The sequence below is a fragment of the Neomonachus schauinslandi genome, chromosome 13 (genome assembly GCF_002201575.2).
Source record: "Neomonachus schauinslandi chromosome 13, ASM220157v2, whole genome shotgun sequence".
Taxonomy (NCBI): domain Eukaryota; kingdom Metazoa; phylum Chordata; class Mammalia; order Carnivora; family Phocidae; genus Neomonachus; species Neomonachus schauinslandi.
The window spans coordinates 92,589,858-92,605,210 of NC_058415.1; the positions used below are offsets into that span (position 1 = coordinate 92,589,858).

At 64.0% G+C, this 15,353-nt stretch overlaps 2 protein-coding genes and 2 non-coding genes across 4 annotated transcripts; 3 read left to right on the forward strand and 1 right to left on the reverse strand.

Annotated features, from left to right (window-relative positions):
* The first annotated feature begins 1,116 nt into the window (after positions 1–1,116).
* LOC110581281 lies at positions 1,117–6,254 on the forward strand. Its single transcript, XM_044920444.1, has 8 exons — positions 1,117–1,149; positions 1,525–1,599; positions 2,268–2,382; positions 2,780–2,914; positions 3,687–3,795; positions 3,833–4,251; positions 4,819–4,884; positions 5,645–6,254. The coding sequence occupies exons 1-8, from the start codon at positions 1,117–1,119 to the stop codon at positions 5,722–5,724; spliced, it is 1,032 nt and encodes a 343-aa protein (XP_044776379.1). The 3' UTR covers positions 5,725–6,254.
* On the forward strand, positions 4,383–4,511 carry LOC123326574. The gene has a single exon (XR_006541190.1). It is a non-coding gene; the product is annotated as a small nucleolar RNA SNORA17 (small nucleolar RNA).
* On the forward strand, positions 4,940–5,075 carry LOC123326573. Its single transcript, XR_006541189.1, has one exon. It is a non-coding gene; the product is annotated as a small nucleolar RNA SNORA43 (small nucleolar RNA).
* A 1,385-nt stretch (positions 6,255–7,639) lies between the features above and the next one.
* On the reverse strand, positions 7,640–15,303 carry DIPK1B (divergent protein kinase domain 1B). The gene is made up of 5 exons (XM_021691024.2): positions 15,156–15,303; positions 11,830–11,964; positions 9,477–9,584; positions 9,179–9,355; positions 7,640–8,727 (listed from the first exon to the last, which is right to left on the reverse strand). The coding sequence occupies exons 1-5, from the start codon at positions 15,216–15,218 to the stop codon at positions 7,918–7,920; spliced, it is 1,293 nt and encodes a 430-aa protein (XP_021546699.2). The 5' UTR covers positions 15,219–15,303; the 3' UTR covers positions 7,640–7,917.
* Positions 15,304–15,353: the final 50 nt, after the last annotated feature.

The following is a 15,353-nucleotide window of genomic DNA, read 5'->3' on the forward strand; positions in this document are numbered from 1 at the left end:
GGGACCCCGTGACATGGGGCCAGCTCCTCTCTTTGAGGGAAGGAGAACAAAGAAGACTTTCTCTGGGGTCCCCCAAGGCCACGTAAGAGGGGAGGAGGCTGCCCCCAAACAGTGCATCGAAATTCTGCTTCTGTTAGAACCTGAGCGTTGGGGTTTGGTTCTTTCACTTGCTGGGCTGACGAGACACACACGCTCTCCATGACTCCTCCTCAGATGAAGAGCTCTTGCAGGTCCCGGGCATCCTGGACCTGGGGAGGGGAGAGGGGCCAGTCCCCTCCCTGGCTCCTGAAGGAGGCCTGTCCTCCCAAAGACAGGATGGTTTTGGGTCGTGATCCTGGGCCAGGGCTGGAGACAGCCCCTCACTGCTCCTGACTCTGGGGCTGAGGGGGCCTTTCTCAGGCACAGCAACGCCCACTGAAAGTGGGGGCTTCAGAAAGAACACACTCCTGGACCCGGTCCTGCCCCAGGACGGTGGCTGCCTTCCCCAGCTCCGGAGGAAGAGGGACATCGTCTGCTTCTTTGGGCAGTGGTCCTCTGACCCACTAGCAAGCACTGGAAAGTTTTTTGTCTGCCTCTGGAAGTGCACCAGGAATGAGTGGGCCAGTCACTGTCCACACATGAACGTGGACAACGTGCTAAGGTAGCACGGGAGGTGAATCTGTACAAATGGTCTGCGGGTCGGTGGGGCTGGCTGCTTCAGTGCCCTCCAGTGGGCCCCCTTTCCCTGGATGGGAATCCTCCTGGAGTCTCGTCTCTGCTCTCGGAGCTCCCTTCCTGCTGGTTTCAGGACCAAGGGAGAGACTGTGGTGTGGCTTGGAAGGCTCCACCCCAGCCTCCTTCCTTCCGCACACATCACTGCTCCCCAGGAAGCAGGGGCTGTTGCTCCCACATGCCCTGAGCAAGGCTGGTTTAAGGCACTCATTCCCTCCAAGGCCCAGCCGCTCTGGCTCCATCACATACATCGTGGCCACAGCTGCCCGGCTGGGTGAGGAGTCCAGGAGAGCTCTCCTTTCCCGGGATCAGGGTTCATATTCCTGGCCAGAGAAAGAAGTTCCATCTGTCCTCTGCTAGAGAAGGTGAATTCCTGGGCCGGGTGGCCCTCAGGTGCCTGAGGACATGGGGTCCCCCGCAGGTCCCCTGGAGAGAAGGGTGACGGGCACCCCTGTCTGGGAGAACAGTGAGCAGCACCCATCACCTAGCACGCTCGTCCTCGGACTCACGCCCGGAAACTCTGGCTCGGTTTTTCACAGATGTGCTTTCAGGAGTGTTCAGCACAGCGGTGGTGGGGAGAGCAGGGAATGGAACACAAATGCCCATGGGGATGGATGGGATCCAAGGTCCTGGTGCACAGGGTGGAGAGAAGGCTGTGGGGCAGTAACGTGGGTACGGGGTCTCTATGTGCCAAGAGGCAGACCCTGGGGTCATCTTATGTAAGACTAGGGACCCACTGTGTGCATCCAGGAGCTGGCACATACGTTCTGGAACCAGCTCTAACAGCAGCCTGGCTTTTGCCTGTGGCTGCAGAGAGTGAATGAGGAGAAGCCGCACTGCCTGGGGTTCCCTCCCAGCCTGTGGCACAGCTATTGGCCCCTGGATGCAGTGAGTAGCTCGGCTTGGCTTGGCACGGCAGGGGCGCCCTGTGCTGACATCTTCTGCCCAGCCCTGCCAGTCCCCGGCCCAAATCCCAGCTCCACCGTTACAGACCAAGCGGCCTGGGCGTGGTTCTTTATGCTGGGGCCTCAGTTACCCTGGGGACTGTGGAGAGCAGACAGTGCAGGCGTCCACCCAGTGGCTGTGCACATTCCAGGAGGCAGAAGAGATATAAAGCTGAGGAGCCCGGCCCACTCGGTGGGGGAGGGGGCTCCAAGGGTCACCTCCCCCATCTGCCCAAGGGGCTGTGCAGTACCCAGCTCCACGGGAGGGAAAAACAGAGCTCCTGGTGTGTGGCCACAGGACATGTGCTGCTGAGCAGGGGCATGGAGCAGAGGGCTGGGGAAGGTGGGTGGAAGATGCCCCCTCCATGGGCAGGTGTGAACTGCCTTCTTGGAGGGACTGAGATGCTACTTGGCTTCCCCCAGTGTGGGGTTCTGGTCATCCCGTGCTGGGTGTTCTCAGCAGGCAGGAACACACTCTGGGGCCCCCATAAGCTCGGGCCACATCCTCAGCTTCCTGAGCTCAGCTCTGGCCAGGGACCCTGCCTGGGACTAGGGGACCGTGGATGCTGAGCTGGGGTGTGGCAGAGCCGGTGACGCTCCCCCGACCCCCAGGAGCTGTTCAAGAAGGCGGTGCCCTACCACTGCCTGGGCTGCATCTGGTCCCCGCGGGACAAGAAGGGCAAGGGGCACCTGGCTCCCACCGTGGGCTGCCGCTTCGAGGATGCATGTGGCTGTTGGGCGCAGGGCCGGGGGTGGGGGTGGGGCACTGGATCCAGGTGGCCGAGATAGGCCATGGGCGGGCCAGGGATCCCCTCTCCAGAGTTAGGCAACTCCTCTTTCAGTCGGAGTTGGTCTCCAGCACTCTAGCTGTTCCTCCAGGCTGTTGGGTAAATGGGGGTGGGTGTGCTTCCTTCCCAGAACCACCCCAGCCTGTCCCCAGGAAGCCCGGCCCCTTTTGCTCCTTCTGTGGGCACTGCACTTGCAAGGGGACAGCACCCCACCTGCCCGGGACTGCCCAGGACTGCAGGGAATGCTCACAGCCCAGAGAGCCTTAAGCCCAAATGGCCGGACCTGGGAGGGAGGCAGGTCTGGGTGCGCCTGGGGAGGCCGCGCTCCGCCCCCAGGGCAGAAGATGCTGATCCCAGAGAATGCTGTAGGGTTCTTCATGGATGAAGTGCCTGCGGACTTCGCACTAGCTTACACGGCGGTGCGGCGGCTGCATCAGGTCCCTCCCCACCTGCCAGGGGAGCAGTCCGCTTGTGGGAGGCACCAGGGGCGAATGAATCCGGGGCGGGCCCTTCCAGACCCTACCCCGCAGCTTCCGCGGGAAGGAGGACGCGGCGTGTCGCCGGCCGGGGCCCCAGCTGCCCCTCGCTGTCGGTGAGAGACCCGCCCTGAGCGCGTGCAGGCAGCGTTCCCTGCAGGGGATCTTCCTGAGGGGCTCGCGGGGAGGTGCGCCCGGGAGCAGCCGCTCAACCGAGGCTCCCGGAGAGCCGGGCGCCCTTCTGCGGGGAGCGGAGAGGTGGCGCCAGCTCCGGGGACGCTCACGGGGTGCGGGACAGGAACTTCGGAAGACGTTATCCAGTGTAACGTGCCTGGCGCTGTTCCGTGTGCTTTGCATAGATTGACTCACGCAGTCCTGCCACCCGCGGGGCGTAGGTCACGGGGATCTCCATTTTGCAGGGTCCCATTCTCCCGGAGGAGGACCCGGCGCTGCCGCCCGCCCCGGACCGAGCTGCAGACGCGGGCAGGAGAGTGGGAAGTCTTGCCTGCGGGGCCTGGCTGTCCCGGGGAGCGCCCCCATTCCCCGCAACTCGCACCCCCCGCCCTCGACGCGACCCGCAGGTCCTGGCGCCAGCAAGACCGGAAGGATCCGCTAGAGGGCGCTGCGGCGGTGGGCTCGGGGCGGCGCGGTTTGACCCTCGCAGGCCGCCGTAGGCAGTATAAAAGGCGCGGCGCGCGCGCGTGCGTCCTTTCCCGGTGGCGGCGGCGGCGGCGGCGGGTGGAGCGTGGCGGGCGGTGGGTGACGAGCGGCGGGCCTTCCCGGGAGCAGGCGGCGGCCAGGTAGCGAGGGTTTGGTTGGGGGGCGTCCCGGCCCTCCAGAAGTCCGCGCAGTGCTGCGGGGACGCGCTGAGCACCTGCCGCCCGCGCTCGCCGGTGGGGACCTAGGGGAAGCCGCCGCCGCCCCCGCTCGCGTGTGGCTGCCCTTCGGTTTTGGGAGGCGGGCTGAGCGTCGTTCGTGCGGTGTGGCCGGGCGTCCGGCCGTGTGCGCGTGCGCGGTGCCGGCCCCCGCTGGTCGGTGCGCTGCCCGCGCCGCTGCCTCCCCGGCCGTGTCTGCGGCGGGCCCAGGGCTGGCACTGCGGGCGGGGCCGCCGCGCCGTAACCCCGGCGTTGCACACGCTCAAGCCAGGCCGGGCCTCCGGGGGCGGGGTGAACGGGCCCGCTGTCTCCCAGGAACACGCAGGCCTGGTGGCCGGGGCTCCGGGGAGCCGCAGCGCCGTGCGCGGGCGCGTTCAGGCTTCTGTAAAGGGCAGGTTTCTTTGCTTCTCTAGGGAGTTTGCCTGCTGGAAACCGCGCGCCTGGGAGGGCGTCTCAGGTGAGTTGACACGTTGGTGCTGGAATGAGTGCACCCCGAAGTACGACTGTTGCGCACATTCAGCCCCTTGTGCAGTGTCCTGTGTCGGGGTAGTTGACCTTCGTGCACACGGTCGGGGGATCTCCCTACTGCCTGCCCCCAGAGGCGTTGCAGGTGTGGCTTGTGTCACACGTGTGTCATTCGGTGGCAGAAAGAAGAGAGGCTTATCTACGCCCAGTGTTCCAGCTCGTGGACGTCTGGATGATGGATAGTCTGACACCCGACCAAGCGCTTTGGGCCTTGCCTGAGGCCCCCCTGTGAAAACCCTCCCACTGTCCCCTAGTTCTTGGATAGTCTCAGATGGGCACGTGGTCGTAGGTAGCGGGCCACTCGATTTCAGGTAGGCAGAACAAAGGACGCTTCTCGGTAGTACCTTTCTGCCACCTGCCTGGCCAGCAGGGTAGGTTTTTCAGAATCCTGCAGAAGCAGGGGAGGTTTGCCGGAACCTGGTCCGGTTAACAGTAACGATGACAGCCGACGTTTATTATACTCTCATTTCGGGCTGAGCGTTTTTGTTCCTTAATACAGGAACGAGGGCAACGGCTGTTGCCCCGGAGGGGCCCAGAAAAACTTCCCGCCACCATCCAGACGGAGGTAAGAGGAGAGACGAAGCTGGCCTCCAGGCTGGTGGGAGGGGACGGCTGCCCTGCAGGTGCTGGACCTGCCGGCACCCCAGATCCAGCTGCTCTGCTGTACCTGGGACGTCAGGGCAAATAGGAAGTGGCTATTTCTACGCTCAGTGCTCAGAACAGTGAGCACTAAGAATGGTTTGTAGCCGAACATGCCTTAGAGCAGCTGTGGATTGCCGCTTGGCAGGCACACTGCACCTTCGGGCTTCTAGCTGGGAACGCCGAGCATGGCACCAGATGCTTCGGTTTTCTGATTCGTCTGTAAGATAACACTCATGAGGTTCGAGTGAGCCATGCATGTGTATGAGCTGGTGGCCAGCTTTTGGCACAATGGGATTGACCAGGAGAGGGTCTCCTTCCTGGAAATGGTCATTCTGTAGGTCTGGAGGGTTTTTTGGAGTCCTTGCCAAGGGTGTCATGTGTCTGGCTGAGATCTGCTGTGAGTGGCCTGGGGTGTGTCCTCGCTCCCTGCGGGGGCTTCCGAACCCTGTGCCCACATACACCCCTGTTTTAAGGACCCTTGAGACTAGCGGCACAGGAGGCTATCTGGTCAGGCTGGGGAGGGGGAGGGACCCCAGAGGGCTGCACCTGGCTTTGTCCTGCCAAGGAGACAGGTCGGCCCACGTGGAGCCCTGTAAACCAGGGCTCTGGTGAGAGGAGGGGGGTGGCCTCGGTAACCCCACTGGAGTGACAGGTGTGACTGAGGCTTTCCCGCCTTCTTGCAGGTGGAGAGCTCAACACTGGTACGAGCAGGCGAGACCCGGGCTGGCTGCTCGGGGTGACAGACTCCCCAATTCCAGGTTAAAAAAAGGAGAGTAAGATGTTTTGCATTTATTTTCTGAAGCATCTGTGCAGAACATTGGTGTGTTGGAAAGCAGTCCCGTGTGTTCAGCTTGTGAAGCTTGCACCGGGGAGATGGATCTGCTGGGCCAAGGCAGCGGGAACTGTTAAGTGTTGGTAGATACTGTTCCGGATTCCAGAAAGTCCAGGTGGGCTAAGGCAGAGAGAAGGGGTCGGAATAAACAGGGCCCAGTGGTCGATCACAGAGGCACAACCAGACGCCGCCGTGGCCTGGGCTCTGCGATCAGGCGGGGAGCCACTTCAGGGCCGGCACGCCCCAGCTTGGAGGTCCCAGGCCTGTAGGGGTGGCCCAGCGTGTGTGCCTCATGTAGCAGGTGAAGGATGAGCAGGCTCTCCCCCTGGCACCCTGTGTCCTGCTTCTTAATCCTCCAGCCATTGTGTTCTAGAGGGAAGTAAAATCTTTGCAGCGTTTTCTAACTGCCCAGAGCCCACGATTCTGAGTTTTTTTTCATTAAGATTTATTTTAGAGCATAAGCTGGGGGTGGGGGTGGACAGAGGGAGAGAGAATCTGAAGCAGAGTCCACACTCAGCCTGGAACCTGACGTGGGGCTCGATCCCACGACCCTGAGATCGTGGCCTGAGCTGAAACCTAGAGTAGGACGCTCAACTGGCGGAGTCACCCCAGTGTCCCAATTCTAAACTGTTTTTTGTGCTGTATTTGGATTACCCACCCCACAAGAGAGAAAAATCTAGATGGGGCAGAAAGTTATTTTTTAATGTAGGTAAGGATGAGTTTTAGGAATCAATACTAGAAACATGGGTATTACAGTTGAAATTTTGGAATACATTTTTCAATAAAAGTGTTTCTTTGTTGGCAAAACTTGAGACTGGTGTTGAATAAACCGTCTTTACTTGGTTTTTCCTCACAGTGTGATTAGCTGAGGCCAGAGCAGGAGGCTGGTGGGTACGTGTGTGCACATGCATGCCCACACCGGTGGGTGCGGGGAGGAGGGCAGCTCGCTTTCCTGAACTGTCACCTGCTTATTTGGCTGTGTGATGTTCAGGCGTTCCCGCATAGCCTTTCCCAGGCATTGTAACCACTGGGAGTTAAGCCTGCAAAGGTCAGTGGCCCCCAGGGACTTCAGGAGTAGGATCTCCTGCCCACCGTGACCTGGGATGGGGACGCAGCCCTTCCCCCAGCTCCCTGAGCCTCCTGGTGTTTGGGATCTCTTAATAAACCCCGTGACTACTTGCGTGGATGTTTTGAAACCTTGCCTTTCATCAAAACAATGCTGGGAGTTTTCACTTCCCAGAATGGAAGCAGAGGGAGCCACCTGCTGACCCCCTCCATGGGGTAGGTCACAGCCTGCATATTCTCCATTCAGTGTACCAGCCTGGGCTCAGCAGTGGGGCCCCCATGGGAAGCGGGTGTCCGGCTCCTGCAGCTTCCCCTTGAGGAGAGGCAGGGAGAATGCTCGGCTCTTTCCTGGATGATGGATTTTTCACCTAGTGGTTCATGGGTGTCTGTGGAAGTCGTGCGTGCTGGACTGTAGGAGAGGGTCTGGGATGGGAGGAGCCCCGCTCTCCGTCGGTCCCTTCCTTTGGAACTGCAGCACCAGCCAGCAGCATCTGGCATCCTATCACCACACCCCTCCTGCCCCCCAGAACGTGGCTCTAGGAGAGAGTGTACCTGTGATGCCCGCTGAGGCCTCTCCAGCCGATGGGGACCCGGAGGACCACGCCGCATTCCGTCCAGCCTGGGCAAGAGCAGCCCCCCACCTCTGAGCTCAGGAGGCCGATGGCGGGTCTGGGAGGCAGGGCTCCAGCGTGGCGTGAGGGAACCCAGAGACACTCACAGAAAAGCTGTTTATTTACATCACACGTTCTTCAAAGTAACAAAGTCCTGGGTGAGTCCTTCAGCCAGCCCTTGTGGTCAGGCTCCAGGTGCTCCTCCTGCCCCCCCCACCCCCTTTGCAGCTATGCGGCTCCCCTGTCTGGGTTGTTGGCGTCTGGGGCTGAGGGAAGGACCCCTTCCCTGGCTTGTTGTGGGTGGATGCAGGCCAGGCCTCCAGCTCCTGTGGTCCTGTCCTTTGCTGGGTGGTAGGGTGAAGAGCGAGGAGGACCCAAGGGCGGGAGTGGCTCTCTGGGGCCCCAGGCAGCCCCTGGGAGTTGGGAGCGGGGGGCTGGGAGCCGGCCATCATGAGTACTTGGTGTTGGAGATCTTCTTCCAGAGCAGGGTCTTGAGGTGGCTCAGCACCAGCGAGTGGTGGGCCTCCACCTGGCTGGCCAGCCCGCTCAGCGTCGTGCAGGTGCGCAGCTGCTTGCCCAGCTCCTCGTGCAGGTCGGCGGGGGCACCGGGCAGCAGGTAGTCCCGTAGCAGCTCGCACACCTTGGCCAGGTTGGGCTGGATGAGGTCGCCCTTGCACTGCCTCATGAGCTTGTCACAGGGGGCCCTGCAGTCCCGGCCGTAGGTGCAGTCCGAGCTGCGCTCGCAGTGGCGGCCCCGCAGGAAGCGGCGCACGGCGGCCTCGGGCGCCACCTGCTGCAGGTCGGCCATCTTGAAGTCGTACTTGGCCGTGTAGCCCACGTTGGCCAGCGTGGTCTCGCACATGTAGAAGGTCCCGTAGGCGCCATGGAAGAGCTCCTCCACAAACTCCAGCAGGCCGATGGCGATCTTGGCCCTCCAGGGCCACGCGGGCCCCAGCCACCGCTGCAGGGCTGCATGCAGGGCGGGGGGCAGCAGCGGGCGCAGGAGGGGCGGGAGAGCGGCCCCGTGCCAGGAACTGTGTGGGACCCCCTCGGTGACATAGAGGTCCCCGCAGGAGCCCAGCAGCCGGGACGCGTGCTCCTCCTGGAGGGACAGCAGCAGCAGGAACTCGTTCCGTTGGAGCAGGGCCCACACCGACTTGGCCTCGGCCAGGGACACCCTGCTGTCCTTGTTGAAGTCGGCCATGAGCAGGACCTGCCCAACCAGCGCGGGCAGGGAGGGCAGGTCTCCCAGGTTCGCCTGACACGGGAGACCCAGAGAAAGGGAGACCGTGTCATTTCAGGGCCAGCGAGCCTGACTTGGTGGTGGGTTTCTACGTTGGCAGGGTGCCCGCCTTGACCTAGTGGGCTAGGACCCCTGGGTGTCCGCTGGGTGCATCTGCCAGCTTGGGAGAGCCCGGCCTCCAAGCACACAGAGGGGACAGCCCAGGGCTGTGCAGAGCCCCCTCGCCGACCACTGGTGCACCCTCCTTTCTCCAGGAGCTGCTCCTGGGGCCCTCGTGTCTCTGCATCTCCACTGGTGCGGGAGCTGGGGAGCGGGCACTTGGATCTGCTCTCACCCCGCTTCCCATGCGCAGGGTCCTCTGCACCCAGTAGGTGCTCCCCTGAGCGAAGGTCTGCCTGGAGCTGAGGTCCAGCCAGATGCCTGGCTCCTGCCCTGAACTCCGCACGGCCCCCAGGAGCCAACTGACCTTGAGAAAGCTGAGGGTCATCTCCCGGAACTCCTTAATTGAGGTGCCCCGAGTGGGCTTGTCGAACAGCACCAGATCCTGCCGGGGGGCCGGGTCCGACCTGGCCTTGGGGTCCAGGCCCTCCTCGATGCCGCACTTAATGGTCACCTCCTTGCCCTGCCACAGCCCACTGTACACCTGCATGGGGCCACAGGGGTCCTCGAGCAGACGTCCCCTCCCACTGCACCTTGCGCCCGAGCCACGGGCCCCCAGGCCACGGGCCCCAGGGCTGACCCAAGCCAGACCCTCCTGGGCTTACCTGCTGGCCTGGGACGGAGGACAGGCACGTCCTCCACTCTACCTTGTGCAGGTTGCACAGGTCCTGGCAGATGGAGCCGGAGATGATGCCCTTGCGGTACTGGTCACACTGGGGACAGGAGGAAGACACCAGGAAGCGGCCTGAGGAGGCGGGGCGCCTCCCCCCACCATGCACATGTGGCAGGTTGAGGTCCCATCGCATCTGCTGGTTGCCCCCTGGCTCTTCAGCCCCTCCACGTCTCAGAGGGGCCCCCAGACCACAGCAGCCGGGAACCAGCAGGCTCCGGCCACACCTGACCACGCGGAGGGCCAGGGCACCCACGGCCTGGCAAGAGCCTCTGCTCACTGCGGCCCCTCGCAGAGTCCACGGCGACCCCCACCTCCTGTGAGGTGCGCAAGTCTGGGTCTCCCTGGCATGGGCTCTCCCCGGTGCCAGGGAGCGGGAGCAGCAGAGCCCGAGACACGAAGGGGCCCTGCCCTGAGGGTGGCGGGAGGGGGCCCGGCCAGGCCGCCTTATTAGCCAAATGCCCCGGGAACCACTAGCAGCAAGAACCAGGCTGGGCTCCGGAGCAGCGGTTGCCCCCCTGGCCCCTTCCCCTGCAGCCCCCCCCTCCCCCCAGCCCTGCAGGTCCGGGCTGACCCAAGCAGGAAGGTGGGGAAGCCAGAGGTGATGGAGTCAGGCCCTCCCCCCGGGGCAGGGAGGTGCGGCCGTCTGAGCTCTGGAGCTGGGGGGGCCTCCCTGGAAGTGCATCACCGTTGCCATGGAGCCCGGGCCCTTGCTGGAGCCAGGCTGGCAGGAAGGAGAGGGAAGTGAGTGTGCAGAGTGCGCAGAGCAGGGCGCCACCCAAGTGTGGGGAGGATGGAGGGCAGGGCAGGGACGGAACCAGAGGCCCCGCGAAGGAGGCATCAGGAAAGCAGTGGCCGCTCATCACGATGGTAAAGAAAGCGTAAGGAAAACCCATTCCACCACCTTGTTGGGAGTGCCTCCACCCCAAAGGGTCGGCTCTGAGCCCCGGAACCCCCCCCAAGAACCACAGGGCCTTTGAGGGGGCCGGCCAGGGACACGCTTCTGCCCGGCACCACCCCTCCCCACCAGGGCCAGGGAAGGAGCCTGCTGGCCACGCTGCCCCCCTGGGCTGGGGAGGGGCTCCCCCAGGGGCTGAGAGGGGCAGTGTGCCCCATGGTCTCGGGGCCCATCAGGCTTGGGGCAAGTTGCCCTACTTCCCAGCCTGTTTCCCACCTGCAGGGGGCCGAGTACCTGTCAAACACCCAGAGCCCGTAAGAACCTGACCTGTGACCCCTGGTCGCACCCTTAGACACACTGTGGAACCCCCACGAAGCAGGCAGGTCTCCTCTGGAAAGGAGGGGGCATCCCCACAGCCCAGGGGAGACACCCTAGGGAGACACCCCTGGGCACACAGTTTCCTCGGGCTCAAAAACACCTGCTGACCCTCCAGGCGGCCGGTCCCTGCACCCCTAGGCCAGAACCCCCTGCCCCGCCCACTGCCCTCACTCCAGCGGTGCGTCCCTCCCACCCCATAGCTCACTCCAGCCCTCACCTGCCGCTCAGGGCCCATGGCCGCCACCCGCTGCGCCATCCTGGCTGCCCCCCGCCATCCTGGCCCTCCCCAGCCCCACCCTCACCCTGAGCTGTCCAACAGCAGGGCTTCTCCCCACCCCCCACCCAGAGGCCCCACGTCTGCCCTTGTGTGTCCCCCGACCCCCTGGACTGTGAGGGCAGAGCCATGTGTCCGGTGCCCAGCTCAGGCCTGCCCCTGGAGGCCACCGGTGAGCCTTTCCGAAGTGTACCAAGAACAGGCAGGAGGCAGGAAGGCTAGGTGTGCACCCGTGGGCCCATGTGCCGTCCTGTGTCTGGGCACATGCAGGCCCCTGACGCCCGCCACCTCGTGTGCACACCCACAGACACGTGCCCACTTCTGAGTGGCCCACACGTGTAAACGTGTGCACGCACAGCTCACACTCTAGGCCACGGGCTGCCACTTAGCACAGCCCGCCGCCCCTTGTCCCCCACAAGGACCCTACCCACGGCCTCCTTGGGTGAAGCCCTGGCCCCGGGGTGGGGTGCTCAAGGCCACCAGTATCTGTCCACCCCAGTCTCCCTGCTAAAAGTCCCTGCAAACACCTCCGAACATCCCAGCCCCCAGCCCTGCAGCAGCCCCCCCGCCCCGTCCCTCCCTTCGTCCCTGCCGCACCCAGAGCAGTCAGGTCCATCTCAAAGTCCACCGCGCCGGCGCCTCTGAGGATCCAGGGCCAACGGCATGTGACGCATGCGCATGGGCCAGCACCGGGCAGGGAGGAGCCCTCCCACGAGGCCGGCCCAAGGCGACACTTACGATAACCACCTGGCAGACGTGCCCACGGCAGAGCTCCGCGTGGGACGAGTAGTGCACGTACACCATCCAGCTGCCCACAGAGACGCCCAGCCAGACCAAGAAGACGTACTTGACCCTGAGGCCCGGGAGCCGGCCCTGCTGGGAGAGAGGCCTGTGAGGAAGCGCCACGTTCGGGGTGTGTGTGCCCCCTCCACCAGCCCCAGCCTTCCCGGCGGACCCCTCCCCGGGGCCAGCACCCTGCCCTGCTCCAGCTTCCGAAGCTGCCCGTCACGGAGGGGGTGTTCCTGGGCCTCGGCAGGCCCACTCTGGGGTGGGGGCAGGTGCCTAGTGCTCTCAGACTTTTACATCTCACGAGCAGGCAAGAATAAATTTCAAAATGCACGGAGACACACGGTAGACGACTCTATGCTGATCTATTTTGATGAATAAAGATATTTTACAAATTTCCCTCCTGCCTTGCTGACCTTTAACCTCTGCACAAGGTCAGGCTGGAAAATCCGCTGCCCCCTGCCCCCTGTCCTCCGACTGGTGGGCAGTTCCAGCTGAAGCAGGCCCAGCCCGGGGACAGGTATGGAGGCTGCAGGTGCACAGGGCAGGCCTCAGCAGCCCAGGCGCCCTGGGAGCCTTGAAGAGACAGCACCTCGGAGACCGCGAGCAGGCGGCATCGTCCCCAGAACCAAGGGCGCACCGACAGGTGAATAGCTACGCAAAACGGGGTCTGTCCACGTCGTGGAAAATCATTCACTCTAAGAGGAAGGAATCCCAGCTCCTGCCACAACGCGGATGAACATGGAGGACACGGTGCCGAGTGAGATCAGCCCGGGACACGGTGCCGAGTGAGATCAGCCCGGCGCAGAGGGACCAATCCCAAAGGATCCACTCCCAGGAGGCCCCAGAGGAGCTGGACCCACAGACACGGGGTCGGGGGTGGCGGTCAGTGTGTAACGGGACAGAGTCCAGTCTGGGAAGATGACTACGTTCTGGGGACAGAGGGGATGGTGCACAACAGTGTGAACGCACGGACACCCCTGAGCTGTGCACTTAAAAGCGGGTAAGAGGAGAAATTTTAAGTCACGTGCATGTTCCCAGATAAAGAATAAATAAGACAGACATCTCGCGGCCCTACGGCCAGAGGCGCTGCCCCCCATGTGTGGGGGGTGCCGGGAACAGCGTCTTGGGGGCTCAGCCCCTCTGCCAGGGTTCCCCAGCTGACGTGCAGAATCACAGGCGCGGGGGGCCCAGACCCACCTGCAGCAGGTGGGCGAGGGCGCAGCCTCCCATCCAGCTACCCCTGCCCTGGTGAATCCCAGGCCGCCTGGACTGCCGTCCAGGAGCAGCCAGCTGAGGGGATGGGGTTACCAATGTTCCAGTCAGGGGGGGCCAGGCCCCAGAGAAAAGGGCTGGGACCCAGGGCCAGGAGGTGCTCCGTGCCCCACTGCTTAGCCAAAGGCTGGGGCTGGCTCTCCAGTGAAGACAGGGTAGGGGCCTCTGCTGTGGTCGTCTTTATGGCTCCTCCAGGAGAGGCAGGGGCCTCCCCTCCTGCTTCCTGGGCACCAGTTCACACAGCTGGCCCTCCTGGGAGGGGCTGTAGCAGGAGGACCCCTGAGAGCAGCAAGGACTGGGGTGCGCTGGGCAGAACAAGAGGGCTGGGCCTCAGGCCCACTTGTCCTGCACCACATCTGCTTCCGTCAGATTTGTTCAGAAGGAAAAACAGGAAAGCAGAGAAACAGTGGGTGGGGGGACTGGGCAGCGGGGGTGGGGGGAGTGTTGTTTTGGCAGGACAAGGTCAGAAGACTTCCGGCTGGCAGAGAACAATGCTGTAAGGTGGGGGTGAGTGTGGCCTTGGGGGCGCTGGCAGCCAGGAGGAGGGCAGGCTGGAGCAGCGCTGGACCTGGGGCTGAACCCGGGGTGGACTCAGGCTCTCCGAGGGACCGCAGGGCCCACCACGGATACGAGCCACACCCCAGCCAGACCCCACCCCCCAACCCCAGGCTCTCCCAGAGACTGTCCCCACCTGGCCAGCTCTGACTAACCCGACATCCTGATCTTAGATGGGTACCTCCTCTAGGAGCAGTCCCTGACCCCCATGGGACCTACCTCCCACCAGTGAGTGAGCCCCCAGGACAGGGCAGGTCTTACTCTTCAGTGGGTCCCATGCAACTGCTCCCCAAGCCCACCTGGCCCTGGTTCCTGGTGGAGCCACTGACTCAGGGGTCAGTAACAGCCACGTTACCCAGGGGCCAGCACCCCACATGCACGATGGCACCAAACCTACCTCCAGCCCAGGAGGGAAACTGAGGCTCTGAATGTGACCTGACAATAGCAGGTGGGTGGGGCTGGCTCAAACCCCTGGGAACCAGCCTGTCCTGGGTCCTAGGTCAAGCTCTGGGCCTCCCCTGCAGCAACCTGGTCAAGGCCCCTCCCTCAGGGGACAGGGGAGGGGGGCAGTGCACAGCCCACTTCCTGGCCTAGGGGTGGGCCATCAGACCCCTCAGCTCCCACCTGGTCTAGAGCTGGGCCAAGACCAGGATGCACCCTGAGGCCCCAGGTGGGCAGGAAGGGTGTCCCACACAGACACAAAACCCAAATGTTTCCTGGCTCTGAGGCTTACCCCCCCCCCCCCCCCCCCCGGCCCGGTGGGGAGAGCTGAGGACAGCCAGGCCCGGGGCCAAGGGCACCCTGCCAGGAACCCTCTTGCCCTGGCCCAGGACAGCCTGGGGAGGCCAGGGAGGTGTGGGCTACTTGGAGCAGGACTGCACCCGAGGCCATCTCGGTCATGGGGTCGGCCTGGCTCAGACCACCTAAACCAGAAGTGACAGGCTTCTCAGCGGGGTTCCCAAGGCAGCCTGGGCTTCCCCAGTAGACAGCGGGCCACTGGCAGGGACGGTGACTTGTCCAAGGTCATGGTGGGGGTCAGGCACATCCCTAAGCTCGGGGGCCGGCTGGGAGATGACCAGGGGTAGGTTCTGTCCTTCCGAGAGCGTTTCTATGTGTCTCAAGTTTTCCATAACAGAAAAACAAACCTTACCTCTTTCAAGTGAAAAAAGAGGCACGGACCTGGCGTGCTTTCTGGGCCTCCGGGAGGGGTGGGGCAGTGGGGGTCCAGACCATGGGGGAGGGGCTTCTTCAGCCCCGGGGTCAGGGGCGGCCACCCCGCAGCATCCGCCGCCCTCTGCCCGCCCCATCAACGCCCCCTCCCCAGCGCCTCCCAGCCCCGCAGCCGCCCCAAGGCCACGCAGCGCGGCGCGCAGGAACCCCGCGTCCCGCAGCCGGCCCCCTGGCTGGCCGCCGCGGCCCGCACCGAGGCCGGGCGGGCGGGCGCCTACCTGCAGGCCCTTGGAGAAGGGGCAGAAGAGCACCAGGTGCGCCAGGCGCCGCAGCCGCCGCATGGTGGGCCCCCGGCGTGCGCGGGCCCGGCTCGGCTCGGCCTCAGCCCCGCGGGCCGGCCCGCAACGGCCGCCCTCTGCCACCGCCTCCCCGCGCGCCCGTGCCCGCGCCCGCGCCCGCGTCCACGACCACGTCCA

Excerpts from the sequence above, each read along its gene's own strand:
- LOC110581281 (XM_044920444.1), top strand. The coding sequence starts at position 1,117 with ATGGGGTCCCCCGCAGGTCCCCTGGAGAGAAGG. Across the intron at positions 1,150-1,524 it reads CAGGTCCCCTGGAGAGAAGG|AGAGTGAATGAGGAGAAGCC; the intron begins GTGACGGGCACC and ends CTGTGGCTGCAG. Across the intron at positions 4,252-4,818 it reads CGCCTGGGAGGGCGTCTCAG|GAACGAGGGCAACGGCTGTT; the intron begins GTGAGTTGACAC and ends TCCTTAATACAG.
- DIPK1B (XM_021691024.2), bottom strand. The coding sequence starts at position 15,218 with ATGCGGCGGCTGCGGCGCCTGGCGCACCTGGTGCTCTTCTGCCCCTTC. Across the intron at positions 11,965-15,155 it reads CCTTCTCCAAGGGCCTGCAG|GGCCGGCTCCCGGGCCTCAG; the intron begins GTAGGCGCCCGC and ends CTCTCCCAGCAG. Across the intron at positions 9,356-9,476 it reads CCTCCGTCCCAGGCCAGCAG|GTGTACAGTGGGCTGTGGCA; the intron begins GTAAGCCCAGGA and ends GGCCCCATGCAG.